This window comes from Ranitomeya imitator, chromosome 6 (genome assembly GCF_032444005.1).
Source record: "Ranitomeya imitator isolate aRanImi1 chromosome 6, aRanImi1.pri, whole genome shotgun sequence".
In the NCBI taxonomy this organism is placed as follows: domain Eukaryota; kingdom Metazoa; phylum Chordata; class Amphibia; order Anura; family Dendrobatidae; genus Ranitomeya; species Ranitomeya imitator.
This window is the reverse complement of record NC_091287.1, coordinates 138,165,632-138,183,332: the sequence shown is the minus strand read 5'-3', so window position 1 is coordinate 138,183,332 and position 17,701 is coordinate 138,165,632. Positions and strand designations below refer to the sequence as shown.

Genomic DNA, 17,701 nt, shown 5'->3' with positions numbered 1-17,701 from the left:
TTTGCAAAAAAAAGTATCAACTAAATACAGTTTTTTCCCATCTTTTGACTAGCACGTGCTTATTACTGTGATTTCTTTTTTTACAACAGTATTTTTTACCTCACTGTGCTCTTTTGTGTCTTCAAATTTCTCTGGGCAAGTATCATCCAATAAACAAGAGATGAGTTCTTCTGGCATCCTTCGTTACAGCGAAGCAGATAAGGGGAGCAGCATTCAGCTTCTGCCCTCAGATCTCAGCCACCACACTCCTACCATCCCCCACAACAATCAAAACATATGGATAAAGATTTACAAAACGTCATCACACATAGCAGAAGCCTTTCATGAGTGTATCTGGGCACAAAGATAGCAATGTCCAAAAAAGGATCACACACAATGGCAGCAGTCAGGTCGCACCCAGCTAAGCCCCGTTGGCGGCACGGTCGGGTCACACCCAACTTAGCCCCGTTGGCGGCACGGTCGGGTTGCACCCAGCAGAACCCCATTGGCGGCACAGTCGGTTCGCACCCAGCTGAGCCCCACTGGTGGCACGGTCAGGTCGCAACCAGCTGAGCCCCACAGGTTGCACGGTCAGGTTGCACCCAGCTGAGCCCCACTGGCAGCACAGTGGGGGTCACACCCAGCCGAGCCCCACTGGCAGCACAGTGGGGGTCACACCCAGCTGAGCCCCACTGGTGGCATGGATGGGTTGCACCCAGCTGAGCCTCACTGGTGGGTTGCACCCAGCTGAGCCTCACTGGTGAGTTGCACCCAGTTCAGCCCCTCTGGAGGCAAGGTCGGGTTGCACCCAGCTGAGCCCCACTGACGGCATGGACGGGTAGCAACCAGCTGAGCCCCACTGGCGGGTTGCATCCAGCTGAGCCCCACTGGCGGCATGGTTGGGTCGCACCCAGCTGAGCACCACTGGCGGCACGATGGCGGGTCGCACCCAGCTGAGCACCGCTAGCGGGTCGCACCCAGCTGAGCACCGCTAGCGGGTCGCACCCAGCTGAGCACCGCTAGCGGGTCGCACCCAGCTGAGCACCGCTAGCGGGTCGCACCCAGCTGAGCACCGCTAGCGGGTCGCACCCAGCTGAGCACCGCTAGCGGCAAGGTCGGGTCACACCCAGCTGAGCCCCAGTGGTGGCACGGTTGGGTCGCACCCAGCTGAGCACCACTGGCGGCACGATGGGGGGGGTCGCACCCAGCTGAGCACCGCTAGCGGGTCGTACCCAGCTGAGCACTGCTAGCGGGTCGCTCCCAGCTGAGCCCCCTGGCAGGTCGCAACCAGCTGAGCCTGGCTGGCGGGGCGGTCAGGTCGCATCCAGCTGAGCCCTGCTGGCAACGCGGTCGGGTCGCAGCCAGCTGAGCCCCACTGTCGGGTCGCAGCCAGCTGAGCCCCACTGGCGGTACGGTCGGGTCGCACCCAGTTGAGACCCACTAGCGGCACGGTCGGGTCGCAGCCAGCTGAGCCCCACTGGCGGCACGGTCGAGTCGCACCCAGCTGAGCCCCACTGGCAGCACGATCGGGTCTAAGCCAGCTGAGCACCGCTGGTGGGTCACAGCCAGCTGAGCCCCACTTGTGGCGCAGTCGGGTTGCAGCCAGCTGAGCCCCACTGTCGGGTCGCACCCAGCTGAGCCCCACTGGCGGCACGGTCGGGTCGCACCCAGCTGAGCCCCACTGGGGGCACGGTCGGGTCGCACCCAGCTGAGCCCCACTGGGGGCACGGTCGAGTCGCACCCAGCTGAGCCCCACTGGCGGCATGGCCAGGTCACACCCAGCTGAGCCCCACTGGCGGCACGGTCGGGTCACACCCAGCTGAGCCCCACTGGCGGCACAGTCGAGCCGCACCCAGCTGAGCCCCACTGGCGGCAGTCGGGCCGCACCCAGCTAAGCCCCACTGGCGGCACAGTTGGGCCGCACCCAGCTAAGCCCCACTGGCGGCAGTCGGGTCGCACCAAGCTGAGCCCCACTGGTGGCACGATCGGGTCAAAGCCAGCTGAGCCCTGCTGGCAGGTCGCAGCCAGCTGAGCACCGCTGGTGGGTCACAGCCAGCTGAGCCCCACTTGTGGCACAGTCGGGTGGCAGGCAGCTGAGCCCCACTATCGGGTCGCACCCAGTTGATCCCCACTGGCGGCCAAGTTGGGTCACACCCAGCTGAGTCCGACTGGCGGCACGGTCAGGTCGCACCCAGCTGAGCCCCACTGGTGGCACGGTTGGGTCGCACCCAGCTGAGCCCCACTGGTGGCACGGTTGGGTCGCACCCAGCTGAGCCCCACTTGCGGCACAGTCGGGTCGCAGCCAGCTGAGCCCCACTGTCGGGTCACATCCAGTTGAGCCCCACTGGCGGCCAAGTCGAGTCACACCCAGCTGAGCTCCACTGGCGGCACGGTCGGGTCGCACCCAGCTGAGCCCCTCTGGTGGCACGGTTGGATCGCACCCAGCTAAGCCCCACTGGCGGCGTGATCAGGTCGCATCCAGCTGAGCCCTGCCGGCAACGCGGTCGGGTCGCAGCCAGCTGAGCCCCACTGTCGGGTCGCAGCCAGTTGAGACCCACTAGCGGCACGGTCGGGTCACAGCCAGCTGAGCCCCACTGGCGGCACGGTCGCGTCGGACTCAGCTGAGCCCCACTGGCGGCACGGCCGGGTCGCACCCAGCTGAGCTCCACTGGCGGCACGGTCGGGTCACACCCAGCTGAGCCCCACTGGCGGCACGGTCGGGTCACACCCAGCTGAGCCCCAATGGCGGCAGTCGGGTCGCACCAAGCTGAGCCCCACTGGCAGCACGATTGGGTCTAAGCCAGCTGAGCCCTGCTGGCAGGTCACAGCCAGCTGAGCACCGCTGGTGGGTCACAGCCAGCTGAGCCCCACTTGTGCCGCAGTCGGGTCGCAGCCAGCTGAGCCCCACTGTCGGGTCGCAGCCAGCTGAGCCCCACTGGCGGCACGATCGGGTCGCACCCAGTTGAGCCCCACTGGCGGCCAAGTCGAGTCACACCCAGTTGAGCCCCACTGGCGGCACGGTCGGGTCGCACCCAGCTGAGCCCCACTGGCGGCACGGTCGGGTCGCACCCAGCTGAGCCCCACTGGGGGCACGGTCGAGTCGCACCCAGCTGAGCCCAACTGGCGGCATGGCCAGGTCACACCCAGCTGAGCCCCACTGGCGGCACAGTTGACCACCACTGGCGGCACGATGACGGGTCGCACCCAAGCTGAGCACCGCTAGCAGGTCGCACCCAGCTGAGCACCGCTAGCGGGTCGCACCCAGCTGAGCACCGCTAGCGGGTCGCACCCAGCTGAGCACCGCTAGCGAGTCGCACCCAGCTGAGCACCGCTAGCGGGTCGCACCCAGCTGAGCCCCACTGGCAGCACGATCGGGTCTAAGCCAGCGGAGCACCGCTGGTGGGTCACAGCCAGCTGAGCCCCACTTGTGGCGCAGTCGGGTTGCAGCCAGCTGAGCCCCACTGTCGGGTCGCAGCCAGCTGAGCCCCACTGGAGGCACGGTCGAGTCGCACCCAGCTGAGCCCCACTGGCGGCATGGCCAGGTCACACCCAGCTGAGCCCCACTGGCGGCACGGTCGGGTCACACCCAGCTGAGCCCCACTGGCGGCCCAGTCGGGCCGCACCCAGCTAAGCCCCACTGGCGGCACAGTCGGGCCGCACACAGCTAAGCCCCACTGGCGGCACAGTTGGGCCGCACCCAGCTAAGCCCCACTGGTGGCAGTCGGGTCGCACCAAGCTGAGTCCCACTGGCGGCACGATCGGGTCAAAGCCAGCTGAGCCCTGCTGGCGGGTTGCAGCCAGCTGAGCACCGCTGGTGGGTCACAGCCAGCTGAGCCCCACTTGTGGCACAGTCGGGTGGCAGCCAGCTGAGCCCCACTGGCGGCCAAGTTAGGTCACACCCAGCTGAGTCCGACTGGCGGCACGGTGAGGTCGCACCTAGCTGAGCCCAACTGGTGGCACGGTCGGGTCGAACCCAGCTGAGCCCCACTGGTGGCACGGTTGGGTCGCACCCAGCTGAGCCCCACTTGCAGCACAGTCGGGTCGCAGCCAGCTGAGCCCCACTGTTGGGTCGCATCCAGTTGAGCCCCACTGGCGGCCAAGTCGAGTCACACCCAGCTGAGCTCCACTGGCGGCACGGTCGGGTCCCACCCAGCTGAGCCCCTCTGGTGGCATGGTTGGATCGCACCCAGCTAAGCCCCACTGGCGGCTGTTATGTAGGCAATCCAGTGACACAGTGTGCCAGCAATCAGAGCACATACAGTGATCTGACAATAACCCAAAAACAATAGAACGAGCTCTGAGACGTGGAATCTCTGTAGACCGCAATACCTGAACCTATCCTAAACACAACTAAAGGCAGCTGTGGATTGCGCCTGTCACTACCTATGCAACTCGGCACAGCCTGAGGAGCTGACTAGCCTGAAGATAGAAAAACAAGCCTGACTTGCCTCAGAGAAATACCCCAAAGGAAAAGGCAGCCCCCCACATATAATGACTGTTAGCAAGATAAAAAGACAAACGTAGGGATGAAATAGATTCAGCAAAGTGAGGCCCGATATTCTAGATAGAGCGAGGATAGCAAAGAGAACTTTGCAGTCTACAAAAAACCCTAAAGCAAAAAACCACGCAAAGGGGGCAAAAAGACCCACCGTGCCGAACTAACGGCACGGCGGTGCACCCTTTGCGTCTCAGAGCTTCCAGCAAAAACGAATAGACAAGCTGGACAGAAAAAGTAGCAACAAAAGCAAAGAAGCACTAATCTAAGCAGAGCAGCAGGCCACAGGAAAGATCCAGAAGCTCAGGTCCAACACTGGAACATTGACAAGGAGCAAGGAAGACAGAATCAGGTGGAGTTAAATAACAAAGCAGCCAACGAGCTCACCAGAACACCTGAGGGAGGAAGCTCAGAAGCTGCAGTACCACTTGTAACCACAGGAGTGAATTCAGCCACAGAATTCACAACAGTACCCCCCCCTTGAGGAGGGGTCACCGAACCCTCACCAGAGCCCCCAGGCCGACCAGGATGAGCCACATGAAAGGCACGAACAAGATCTGGAGCATGGACATCAGAGGCAAAAACCCAGGAATTATCTTCCTGAGCATAACCCTTCCATTTAACCAGATACTGGAGTTTCCGTCTAGAGACACGAGAATCCAAAATTTTCTCCACAATATACTCCAATTCCCCCTCCACCAAAACAGGGGCAGGAGGCTCAACAGATGGAACCATAGGTGCCACGTATCTCCGCAACAACGACCTATGGAATACATTATGTATGGAAAAGGAGTCTGGGAGGGTCAGACGAAAAGACACTGGATTGAGAATCTCAGAAATCCTATACGGACCAATAAAACGAGGTTTAAATTTAGGAGAGGAAACCTTCATAGGAATATGACGAGAAGATAACCAAACCAGATCCCCAACACGAAGTCGGGGACCCACACGGCGTCTGCGATTAGCGAAAAGTTGAGCCTTCTCCTGGGACAAGGTCAAATTGTCCACTACCTGAGTCCAGATCTGCTGCAACCTGTCCACCACAGAATCCACACCAGGACAGTCCGAAGACTCAACCTGTCCTGAAGAGAAACGAGGATGGAACCCAGAATTGCAGAAAAATGGAGAGACCAAGGTAGCCGAGCTGGCCCGATTATTAAGGGCGAACTCAGCCAACGGCAAAAAGGACACCCAATCATCCTGGTCTGCAGAAACAAAACATCTCAGATATGTCTCCAAGGTCTGATTGGTTCGTTCTGTCTGGCCATTAGTCTGAGGATGGAAAGCCGAGCAAAAAGACAGGTCAATACCCATCCTACCACAAAAGGCTCGCCAAAACCTCGAAACAAACTGGGAACCTCTGTCAGAAACAATATTCTCAGGAATGCCATGCAAACGAACCACATGCTGGAAGAACAAAGGCACCAAATCAGAGGAGGAAGGCAATTTAACCAAGGGCACCAGATGGACCATTTTAGAAAAGCGATCACAGACCACCCAAATGACTGACATCTTTTGAGAAACGGGAAGGTCAGAAATGAAATCCATCGAAATATGTGTCCAAGGCCTCTTTGGGACCGGCAAGGGCAAAAGCAACCCACTGGCACGTGAACAGCAGGGCTTAGCCCTAGCACAAATCCCACAGGACTGCACAAAAGTACGTACATCCCGTGACAGAGATGGCCACCAGAAGGATCTAGCCACTAAAGGCCCCTTCACACTAAGCGACGCTGCAGTGATACCGACAACGATCCGGATCGCTGCAGCGTCGCTGTTTGGTCGCTGGAGAGCTGTCACACAGACAGCTCTCCAGCGACCAACGATGCCGGTAACCAGGGTAAACATCGGGTAACTAAGCGCAGGGCCGCGCTTAGTAACCCGATGTTTACCCTGGATACCATGCTAAAAGTTAAAAAAAACAAACACTAGATACTTACCTACCGCTGTCTGTCCTCCAGCGCTGCGCTCTGCTTCTCTGCACTCCTCCTGTACTGTCTGTGAGCCGGAAAGCAGAGCGGTGACGTCACCGCTCTGCTTTCCGGCTCACAGCCAGTACAGGAGGAGTGCAGAGCGCAGCGCTGGAGGACAGACGGCTGTAGGTAAGTATGTACTGTTTGTTTTTTTTAACTTTTAGCATGGTAACCAGGGTAAACATCGGGTTACTAAGCGCGGCCCTGCGCTTAGTTACCCGATGTTTACCCTGGTTACCAGTGAAGACATCGCTGGATCGGTGTCACACACGCCGATCCAGCGATGTCTCCAGGGAGTCCAGCGACGAAATAAAGTTCTGGACTTTATTCAGCGACCAACGATCTCCCAGCAGGGGCCTGATCGTTGGTCGCTGTCACACAGAACGATTTCATTAACGATATCGTTGCTACGTCACAAATAGCAACGATATCGTTAACAATATCGTTATGTGTGAAGGTACCTTAACTCTCTGGTACCAAATATTCCAGGATGACCAGCCAACACCGAACAATGAAGTTTAGAGATAACTTTAGTAGTCCACCTATCAGGGACAAACAGTTTCTCCGCCGGACAACGATCAGGTTTATTCGCCTGAAATTTTTGCAACACTCGCCGCAAATCAGGGGAGATGGCAGACACAATGACTCCTTCCTTGAGGATACTCGCCGGCTCAGATGAACCCGGAGAGTCGGGCACAAAACTCCTAGACAGAGCATCCGCCTTCACATTTTTAGAGCCCGGAAGGTACGAAATCACAAAATCGAAGCGGGCAAAAAATAACGACCAACGGGCCTGTCTAGGATTCAAGCGCTTGGCAGACTCAAGATAAGTAAGGTTCTTATGATCAGTCAATACCACCACGCGATGCTTAGCTCCTTCAAGCCAATGACGCCATTCCTCGAATGCCCACTTCATGGCCAGCAACTCTCGGTTGCCCACATCATAATTACGCTCAGCAGCCGAAAACTTCCTGGAAAAGAAAGCACATGGTTTCAACACTGAGCAATCAGAACCTCTCTGTGACAAAACCGCTCCTGCTCCAATTTCAGAAGCATCAACCTCGACCTGGAACGGAAGAGAAACATCTGGTTGACACAACACAGGGGCAGAACAAAAACGATGCTTCAACTCCTGAAAAGCTTCCACAGCAGCAGAAGACCAATTAACCAAATCAGCACCCTTCTTGGTCAAATCGGTCAATGGTTTGGCAATGCTAGAAAAATTACAGATGAAGCGACGATAAAAATTAGCAAAGCCCAGGAATTTTTGCAGACTTTTCAGAGATGTCGGCTGAGTCCAATCCTGGATGGCTTGGACCTTAACCGGATCCATCTCGATAGTAGAAGGGGAAAAGATGAACCCCAAAAATGAAACCTTCTGCACACCAAAGAGACACTTTGATCCCTTCACAAACAAAGAATTAGCACGCAGGACCTGGAAAACCATTCTGACCTGCTTCACATGAGAGTCCCAATCATCTGAGAAGATCAAAATGTCATCCAAGTAAACAATCAAGAATTTATCCAGATACTCACGGAAGATGTCATGCATAAAAGACTGAAACACAGATGGAGCATTGGCAAGTCCGAACAGCATCACTAGATACTCAAAATGACCCTCGGGCGTATTAAATGCAGTTTTCCATTCATCTCCTTGCCTGATTCTCACCAGATTATACGCACCACGAAGATCTATCTTAGTGAACCAACTAGCCCCCTTAATCCGAGCAAACAAGTCAGATAACAATGGCAAGGGATACTGAAATTTAACAGTGATCTTATTAAGAAGGCGGTAATCAATACATGGTCTCAGCGAACCATCCTTCTTGGCTACAAAAAAGAACCCTGCTCCCAGTGGTGATGACGATGGGCGAATATGTCCCTTCTCCAGGGATTCCTTCACATAACTGCGCATAGCGGCGTGTTCAGGCACGGATAAATTAAATAATCGACCTTTAGGGAATTTACTACCAGGAATCAAATTGATAGCACAATCCCTATGCGGAGGTAGGGCATCGGACTTAGGCTCTTCAAATACATCCTGATAATCAGACAAGAACTCTGGGACCCCAGAAGGAGTGGATGACGAAATAGACAAAAATGGAACATCACCATGTACCCCCTGACAACCCCAGCTGGACACCGACATAGAGTTCCAATCCAATACTGGATTATGGGTTTGCAGCCATGGCAACCCCAACACGACCACATCATGCAGATTATGTAGCACCAGAAAGCGAATAACTTCCTGATGTGCAGGAGCCATGCACATGGTCAGCTGGGTCCAGTACTGAGGTTTATTCTTGGCCAAAGGTGTAGCATCAATTCCTCTCAACGGAATAGGACACCGCAAAGGCTCCAAGAAAAACCCACAACGTTTAGCATAATCCAAATCCATCAGATTCAGGGCAGCGCCTGAATCCACAAACGCCATGACAGAATACGATGACAAAGAGCATATCAAGGTAATGGACAGAAGGAATTTGGATTGTACAGTACCAATGACGGCAGACCTATCGAACCGCTTAGTGCGCTTAGGACAATCAGAAATAGCATGAGTGGAATCACCACAGTAGAAACACAGACCATTCAGACGTCTGTGTTCTTGCCGTTCAACTCTGGTCATAGTCCTATCGCACTGCATAGGCTCAGGTTTAATCTTAGACAATACCGCCAAATGGTGCACAGATTTACGCTCACGCAAGTGTCGACCGATCTGAATGGCCAAAGACATAGACTCATTCAAACCAGCAGGCATAGGAAAACCCACCATGACATCCTTAAGAGCCTCAGAGAGACCCTTTCTGAACAAAGCTGCCAGCGCAGATTCATTCCACAGAGTAAGTACTGACCACTTCCTAAATTTCTGACAATACACTTCTATATCATCCTGACCCTGGCACAAAGCCAGCAAATTTTTCTCAGCCTGATCCACTGAATTAGGCTCATCGTAAAGCAATCCGAGCGCCAGGAAAAATGCATTGACATTACTCAATGCAGGGTCTCCTGGCGCAAGAGAAAATGCCCAGTCCTGAGGGTCGCCGCGCAAAAAAGAAATAATCAAAACCTGTTGAATAGGATTACCAGAAGAATGAGGTTTCAAGGCCAGAAATAGCTTACAATTATTTTTGAAATTAAGAAACTTAGTTCTATCACCAAAAAACAAATCAGGAATAGGAATTCTTGGTTCTAACATAGATTTCTGATCAATAGTATCTTGAATCCTTTGTACATTTGTAACGAGATTATTCATTGAAGAGCACAGACCCTGAATATCCATGTCCACACCTGTGTCCTGAAACACCCAAATGTCTAGGGGAAAAAAAAAGACTGAACACAGAGCTGAGAAAAAAAAATGATGTCAGAACTTCTTTTTTCCCTCTATTGAGAATCATTAGGTAGGCTCCTTGTACTGTTATGTAGGCAATCCAGTGACACAGTGTGCCAGCAATCAGAGCACATACAGTGATCTGACAATAACCCAAAAACAATAGAACGAGCTCTGAGACGTGGAATCTCTGTAGACCGCAATACCTGAACCTAACCTAAACACAACTAAAGGCAGCTGTGGATTGCGCCTGTCACTACCTATGCAACTCGGCACAGCCTGAGGAGCTGACTAGCCTGAAGATAGAAAAACAAGCCTGACTTGCCTCAGAGAAATACCCCAAAGGAAAAGGCAGGCCCCCACATATAATGACTGTTAGCAAGATGAAAAGACAAACGTAGGGATGAAATAGATTCAGCAAAGTGAGGCCCGATATTCTAGATAGAGCGAGGATAGCAAAGAGAACTTTGCAGTCTACAAAAAACCCTAAAGCAAAAAACCACGCAAAGGGGGCAAAAAGACCCACCGTGCCGAACTAACGGCACGGCGGTGCACCCTTTGCGTCTCAGAGCTTCCAGCAAAAACGAATAGACAAGCTGGACAGAAAAAGTAGCAACAAAAGGAAAGAAGCACTAATCTGAGCAGAGCAGCAGGCCACAGGAAAGATCCAGAAGCTCAGGTCCAACACTGGAACATTGACAAGGAGCAAGGAAGACAGAATCAGGTGGAGTTAAATAACAAAGCAGCCAACGAGCTCACCAGAACACCTGAGGGAGGAAGCCCAGAAGCTGCAGTACCACTTGTGACCACAGGAGTGAATTCAGCCACAGAATTCACAACAGTACCCCCCCCTTGAGGAGGGGTCACCGAACCCTCACCAGAGCCCCCAGGCCGACCAGGATGAGCCACATGAAAGGCACGAACAAGATCTGGAGCATGGACATCAGAGGCAAAAACCCAGGAATTATCTTCCTGAGCATAACCCTTCCATTTAACCAGATACTGGAGTTTCCGTCTAGAGACACGAGAATCCAAAATTTTCTCCACAATATACTCCAATTCCCCCTCCACCAAAACAGGGGCAGGAGGCTCAACAGATGGAACCATAGGTGCCACGTATCTCCGCAACAACGACCTATGGAATACATTATGTATGGAAAAGGAGTCTGGGAGGGTCAGACGAAAAGACACTGGATTGAGAATCTCAGAAATCCTATACGGACCAATAAAACGAGGTTTAAATTTAGGAGAGGAAACCTTCATAGGAATATGACGAGAAGATAACCAAACCAGATCCCCAACACGAAGTCGGGGACCCACACGGCGTCTGCGATTAGCGAAAAGTTGAGCCTTCTCCTGGGACAAGGTCAAATTGTCCACTACCTGAGTCCAGATCTGCTGCAACCTGTCCACCACAGAATCCACACCAGGACAGTCCGAAGACTCAACCTGTCCTGAAGAGAAACGAGGATGGAACCCAGAATTGCAGAAAAATGGAGAGACCAAGGTAGCCGAGCTGGCCCGATTATTAAGGGCGAACTCAGCCAACGGCAAAAAGGACACCCAATCATCCTGGTCTGCAGAAACAAAACATCTCAGATATGTCTCCAAGGTCTGATTGGTTCGTTCTGTCTGGCCATTAGTCTGAGGATGGAAAGCCGAGCAAAAAGACAGGTCAATACCCATCCTACCACAAAAGGCTCGCCAAAACCTCGAAACAAACTGGGAACCTCTGTCAGAAACAATATTCTCAGGAATGCCATGCAAACGAACCACATGCTGGAAGAACAAAGGCACCAAATCAGAGGAGGAAGGCAATTTAACCAAGGGCACCAGATGGACCATTTTAGAAAAGCGATCACAGACCACCCAAATGACTGACATCTTTTGAGAAACGGGAAGGTCAGAAATGAAATCCATCGAAATATGTGTCCAAGGCCTCTTTGGGACCGGCAAGGGCAAAAGCAACCCACTGGCACGTGAACAGCAGGGCTTAGCCCTAGCACAAATCCCACAGGACTGCACAAAAGTACGTACATCCCGTGACAGAGATGGCCACCAGAAGGATCTAGCCACTAAAGGCCCCTTCACACTAAGCGACGCTGCAGTGATACCGACAACGATCCGGATCGCTGCAGCGTCGCTGTTTGGTCGCTGGAGAGCTGTCACACAGACAGCTCTCCAGCGACCAACGATGCCGGTAACCAGGGTAAACATCGGGTAACTAAGCGCAGGGCCGCGCTTAGTAACCCGATGTTTACCCTGGATACCATGCTAAAAGTTAAAAAAAACAAACACTAGATACTTACCTACCGCTGTCTGTCCTCCAGCGCTGCGCTCTGCTTCTCTGCACTCCTCCTGTACTGTCTGTGAGCCGGAAAGCAGAGCGGTGACGTCACCGCTCTGCTTTCCGGCTCACAGCCAGTACAGGAGGAGTGCAGAGCGCAGCGCTGGAGGACAGACGGCTGTAGGTAAGTATGTACTGTTTGTTTTTTTTAACTTTTAGCATGGTAACCAGGGTAAACATCGGGTTACTAAGCGCGGCCCTGCGCTTAGTTACCCGATGTTTACCCTGGTTACCAGTGAAGACATCGCTGGATCGGTGTCACACACGCCGATCCAGCGATGTCTCCAGGGAGTCCAGCGACGAAATAAAGTTCTGGACTTTATTCAGCGACCAACGATCTCCCAGCAGGGGCCTGATCGTTGGTCGCTGTCACACAGAACGATTTCATTAACGATATCGTTGCTACGTCACAAATAGCAACGATATCGTTAACAATATCGTTATGTGTGAAGGTACCTTAACTCTCTGGTACCAAATATTCCAGGATGACCAGCCAACACCGAACAATGAAGTTCAGAGATAACTTTAGTAGTCCACCTATCAGGGACAAACAGTTTCTCCGCCGGACAACGATCAGGTTTATTCGCCTGAAATTTTTGCAACACTCGCCGCAAATCAGGGGAGATGGCAGACACAATGACTCCTTCCTTGAGGATACTCGCCGGCTCAGATGAACCCGGAGAGTCGGGCACAAAACTCCTAGACAGAGCATCCGCCTTCACATTTTTAGAGCCCGGAAGGTACGAAATCACAAAATCGAAGCGGGCAAAAAATAACGACCAACGGGCCTGTCTAGGATTCAAGCGCTTGGCAGACTCAAGATAAGTAAGGTTCTTATGATCAGTCAATACCACCACGCGATGCTTAGCTCCTTCAAGCCAATGACGCCATTCCTCGAATGCCCACTTCATGGCCAGCAACTCTCGGTTGCCCACATCATAATTACGCTCAGCAGCCGAAAACTTCCTGGAAAAGAAAGCACATGGTTTCAACACTGAGCAATCAGAACCTCTCTGTGACAAAACCGCTCCTGCTCCAATTTCAGAAGCATCAACCTCGACCTGGAACGGAAGAGAAACATCTGGTTGACACAACACAGGGGCAGAACAAAAACGATGCTTCAACTCCTGAAAAGCTTCCACAGCAGCAGAAGACCAATTAACCAAATCAGCACCCTTCTTGGTCAAATCGGTCAATGGTTTGGCAATGCTAGAAAAATTACAGATGAAGCGACGATAAAAATTAGCAAAGCCCAGGAATTTTTGCAGACTTTTCAGAGATGTCGGCTGAGTCCAATCCTGGATGGCTTGGACCTTAACCGGATCCATCTCGATAGTAGAAGGGGAAAAGATGAACCCCAAAAATGAAACCTTCTGCACACCAAAGAGACACTTTGATCCCTTCACAAACAAAGAATTAGCACGCAGGACCTGGAAAACCATTCTGACCTGCTTCACATGAGAGTCCCAATCATCTGAGAAGATCAAAATGTCATCCAAGTAAACAATCAAGAATTTATCCAGATACTCACGGAAGATGTCATGCATAAAAGACTGAAACACAGATGGAGCATTGGCAAGTCCGAACAGCATCACTAGATACTCAAAATGACCCTCGGGCGTATTAAATGCAGTTTTCCATTCATCTCCTTGCCTGATTCTCACCAGATTATACGCACCACGAAGATCTATCTTAGTGAACCAACTAGCCCCCTTAATCCGAGCAAACAAGTCAGATAACAATGGCAAGGGATACTGAAATTTAACAGTGATCTTATTAAGAAGGCGGTAATCAATACATGGTCTCAGCGAACCATCCTTCTTGGCTACAAAAAAGAACCCTGCTCCCAGTGGTGATGACGATGGGCGAATATGTCCCTTCTCCAGGGATTCCTTCACATAACTCCGCATAGCGGCGTGTTCGGGCACGGATAAATTAAATAATCGACCTTTAGGGAATTTACTACCAGGAATCAAATTGATAGCACAATCACAATCCCTATGCGGAGGTAGGGCATCGGACTTAGGCTCTTCAAATACATCCTGATAATCAGACAAGAACTCTGGGACCCCAGAAGGAGTGGATGACGAAATAGACAAAAATGGAACATCACCATGTACCCCCTGACAACCCCAGCTGGACACCGACATAGAGTTCCAATCCAATACTGGATTATGGGTTTGCAGCCATGGCAACCCCAACACGACCACATCATGCAGATTATGTAGCACCAGAAAGCGAATAACTTCCTGATGTGCAGGAGCCATGCACATGGTCAGCTGGGTCCAGTACTGAGGTTTATTCTTGGCCAAAGGTGTAGCATCAATTCCTCTCAACGGAATAGGACACCGCAAAGGCTCCAAGAAAAACCCACAACGTTTAGCATAATCCAAATCCATCAGATTCAGGGCAGCGCCTGAATCCACAAACGCCATGACAGAATACGATGACAAAGAGCATATCAAGGTAATGGACAGAAGGAATTTGGATTGTACAGTACCAATGACGGCAGACCTATCGAACCGCTTAGTGCGCTTAGGACAATCAGAAATAGCATGAGTGGAATCACCACAGTAGAAACACAGACCATTCAGACGTCTGTGTTCTTGCCGTTCAACTCTGGTCATAGTCCTATCGCACTGCATAGGCTCAGGTTTAATCTTAGACAATACCGCCAAATGGTGCACAGATTTACGCTCACGCAAGTGTCGACCGATCTGAATGGCCAAAGACATAGACTCATTCAAACCAGCAGGCATAGGAAAACCCACCATGACATCCTTAAGAGCCTCAGAGAGACCCTTTCTGAACAAAGCTGCCAGCGCAGATTCATTCCACAGAGTAAGTACTGACCACTTCCTAAATTTCTGACAATACACTTCTATATCATCCTGACCCTGGCACAAAGCCAGCAAATTTTTCTCAGCCTGATCCACTGAATTAGGCTCATCGTAAAGCAATCCGAGCGCCAGGAAAAATGCATTGACATTACTCAATGCAGGGTCTCCTGGCGCAAGAGAAAATGCCCAGTCCTGAGGGTCGCCGCGCAAAAAAGAAATAATCAAAACCTGTTGAATAGGATTACCAGAAGAATGAGGTTTCAAGGCCAGAAATAGCTTACAATTATTTTTGAAATTAAGAAACTTAGTTCTATCACCAAAAAACAAATCAGGAATAGGAATTCTTGGTTCTAACATAGATTTCTGATCAATAGTATCTTGAATCCTTTGTACATTTGTAACGAGATTATTCATTGAAGAGCACAGACCCTGAATATCCATGTCCACACCTGTGTCCTGAAACACCCAAATGTCTAGGGGAAAAAAAAAGACTGAACACAGAGCTGAGAAAAAAAAATGATGTCAGAACTTCTTTTTTCCCTCTATTGAGAATCATTAGGTAGGCTCCTTGTACTGTTATGTAGGCAATCCAGTGACACAGTGTGCCAGCAATCAGAGCACATACAGTGATCTGACAATAACCCAAAAACAATAGAACGAGCTCTGAGACGTGGAATCTCTGTAGACCGCAATACCTGAACCTAACCTAAACACAACTAAAGGCAGCTGTGGATTGCGCCTGTCACTACCTATGCAACTCGGCACAGCCTGAGGAGCTGACTAGCCTGAAGATAGAAAAACAAGCCTGACTTGCCTCAGAGAAATACCCCAAAGGAAAAGGCAGGCCCCCACATATAATGACTGTTAGCAAGATGAAAAGACAAACGTAGGGATGAAATAGATTCAGCAAAGTGAGGCCCGATATTCTAGATAGAGCGAGGATAGCAAAGAGAACTTTGCAGTCTACAAAAAACCCTAAAGCAAAAAACCACGCAAAGGGGGCAAAAAGACCCACCGTGCCGAACTAACGGCACGGCGGTAGACCCTTTGCGTCTCAGAGCTTCCAGCAAAAACGAATAGACAAGCAGGACAGAAAAAGTAGCAACAAAAGGAAAGAAGCACTAATCTGAGCAGAGCAGCAGGCCACAGGAAAGATCCAAAGCTCAGATCCAACACTGGAACATTGACAAGGAGCAAGGAAGACAGAATCAGGTGGAGTTAAATAACAAAGCAGCCAACGAGCTCACCAGAACACCTGAGGGAGGAAGCCCAGAAGCTGCAGTACCACTTGTGACCACAGGAGTGAATTCAGCCACAGAATTCACAACAGGCGGCATGATCGGGTTGCACCCAGCTGAGCCCCACTGGTGGCCAAGTCAAGTCACACCCAGCTGGCGGCACGGTCGGTTCACACACAGCGGAGCCCCACTGTCGGGTCGCACCCAGTTGAGCCCAAATAGCGGCGCGGGTTTGTCGCACCCAGCTGAGCCCGAGGTATATAAAGTATGTTGCCCCAGGGCTCTAGAAGTAAATGAACTTTATAAGAACAAGACTATGACATTTGGAGGATGGTCAGTATTAACTTTTAACATCCTGTCACACATATAGGTACTAAGACTGAATGTATCAGCACTTCACACACAGGAATAGATGTGGATGTGAAAGCAGGACACGCATTCTCCACGCAGAACACGTCCGCACGCAGCCAGCCACTCACCCACTCGCAGACTTCTGCCCGCTCCCCTGCTGCAACTTCACACAAGTTCTTCATATAATCCGCACCCAGGGCAAATTTAGCAGAGGAGGCGGACAGCGCCCCCAAGAGCCCGGCCGCAGCGCAGCAACCCCAGGTGGACCACATTGAACAGCAGGGTAGAGCGTGAGACTAGACGGGAGTTGATTTTTTGAGGTAATGATGTCACCGGAAAGGGTGGAGTCTCCTTCTCCGATAGTAGGAAGCTAAGCAGTGCAGTGCTGTGCGGCTGATGGCTGGAGAAGAGATGCGGGAAATGAGGGGCCGCACCATGGAGCCGGGTGAGGAGAGGACTGAGAGACTGCACCATAGACCCTTGTACAAATGGGAATGAGGACCCAGGACTCCGCGCGAGTGGAATGATGAGCGGCTGTGGGGAGAAGGGGGATGATGCGGGGTGATGAGCTGTGCAGCGTGAAGGGGAGGATGATGAGGGGCTGTGCAGGGAGGAGGGGGGATGATGATGTGGGGCTGTGCGGGGAGAAGAGGATGAGGTGGGGCTGTGCGCAGAGAAGGGGATGATGAGGGGCTGTGCGCGGAGAAGGGGGATGATGATGAGGGGCTGTGCGGGGAGAAGGGGGGGAATGATGAGGGCTGTGTGGGGAGAAGGGATGATGAGGGGCTGATGATGCTGAGGGGCTGTGCGGGGAGAAGGGGGGATGAAGATGGGCTGTGCGGGGAGAAGGGATGATGATGATGTGGGGCTGTGCACAAAAAAGGGGGGATGATGTGGGGCTGTGCGCGAAAAAGGGGATGATGTGGGGCTGTGCGCGAAAAAGGGGATGATGAAGGGCTGTGCGCGAAAAAGGGGGGTGATGAGGGGCTGTGCGCGGAAAAGGGGGGATGATGATGAGGGGCTGTGTGCGGAGAAGGGGGGATGATGATGAGGGGCTGTGCGCGCAGAAGGGGGGATGATGATGAGGGGCTGTGCGCAGAGAAGGAGGGGTGATGAAGGACTGCAGGGGAGAAGGTGGGGATGATGATGGGCT

At 52.4% G+C, this 17,701-nt stretch overlaps 1 protein-coding gene across 2 annotated transcripts in view; it reads right to left on the bottom strand.

The window, feature by feature from the left end:
- TMEM42 (transmembrane protein 42) overlaps nucleotides 1-16,860 on the bottom strand; it is a 28,103-nt gene extending 11,243 nt beyond the window's left edge. Inside the window, exon 1 of one of the 2 annotated variants that reach the window (XM_069730142.1) lies at nucleotides 16,677-16,860. In XM_069730142.1, the coding sequence (XP_069586243.1) occupies nucleotides 16,677-16,820 (144 nt within the window). In that variant the 5' untranslated portion in view covers nucleotides 16,821-16,860. Of the gene's footprint in view, nucleotides 1-99; nucleotides 1,033-16,676 lie in introns of those variants that run through there. The other variant, XM_069730144.1, reaches the window with a different exon arrangement.
- Between the last annotated feature and the right edge of the window lie 841 nt (nucleotides 16,861-17,701).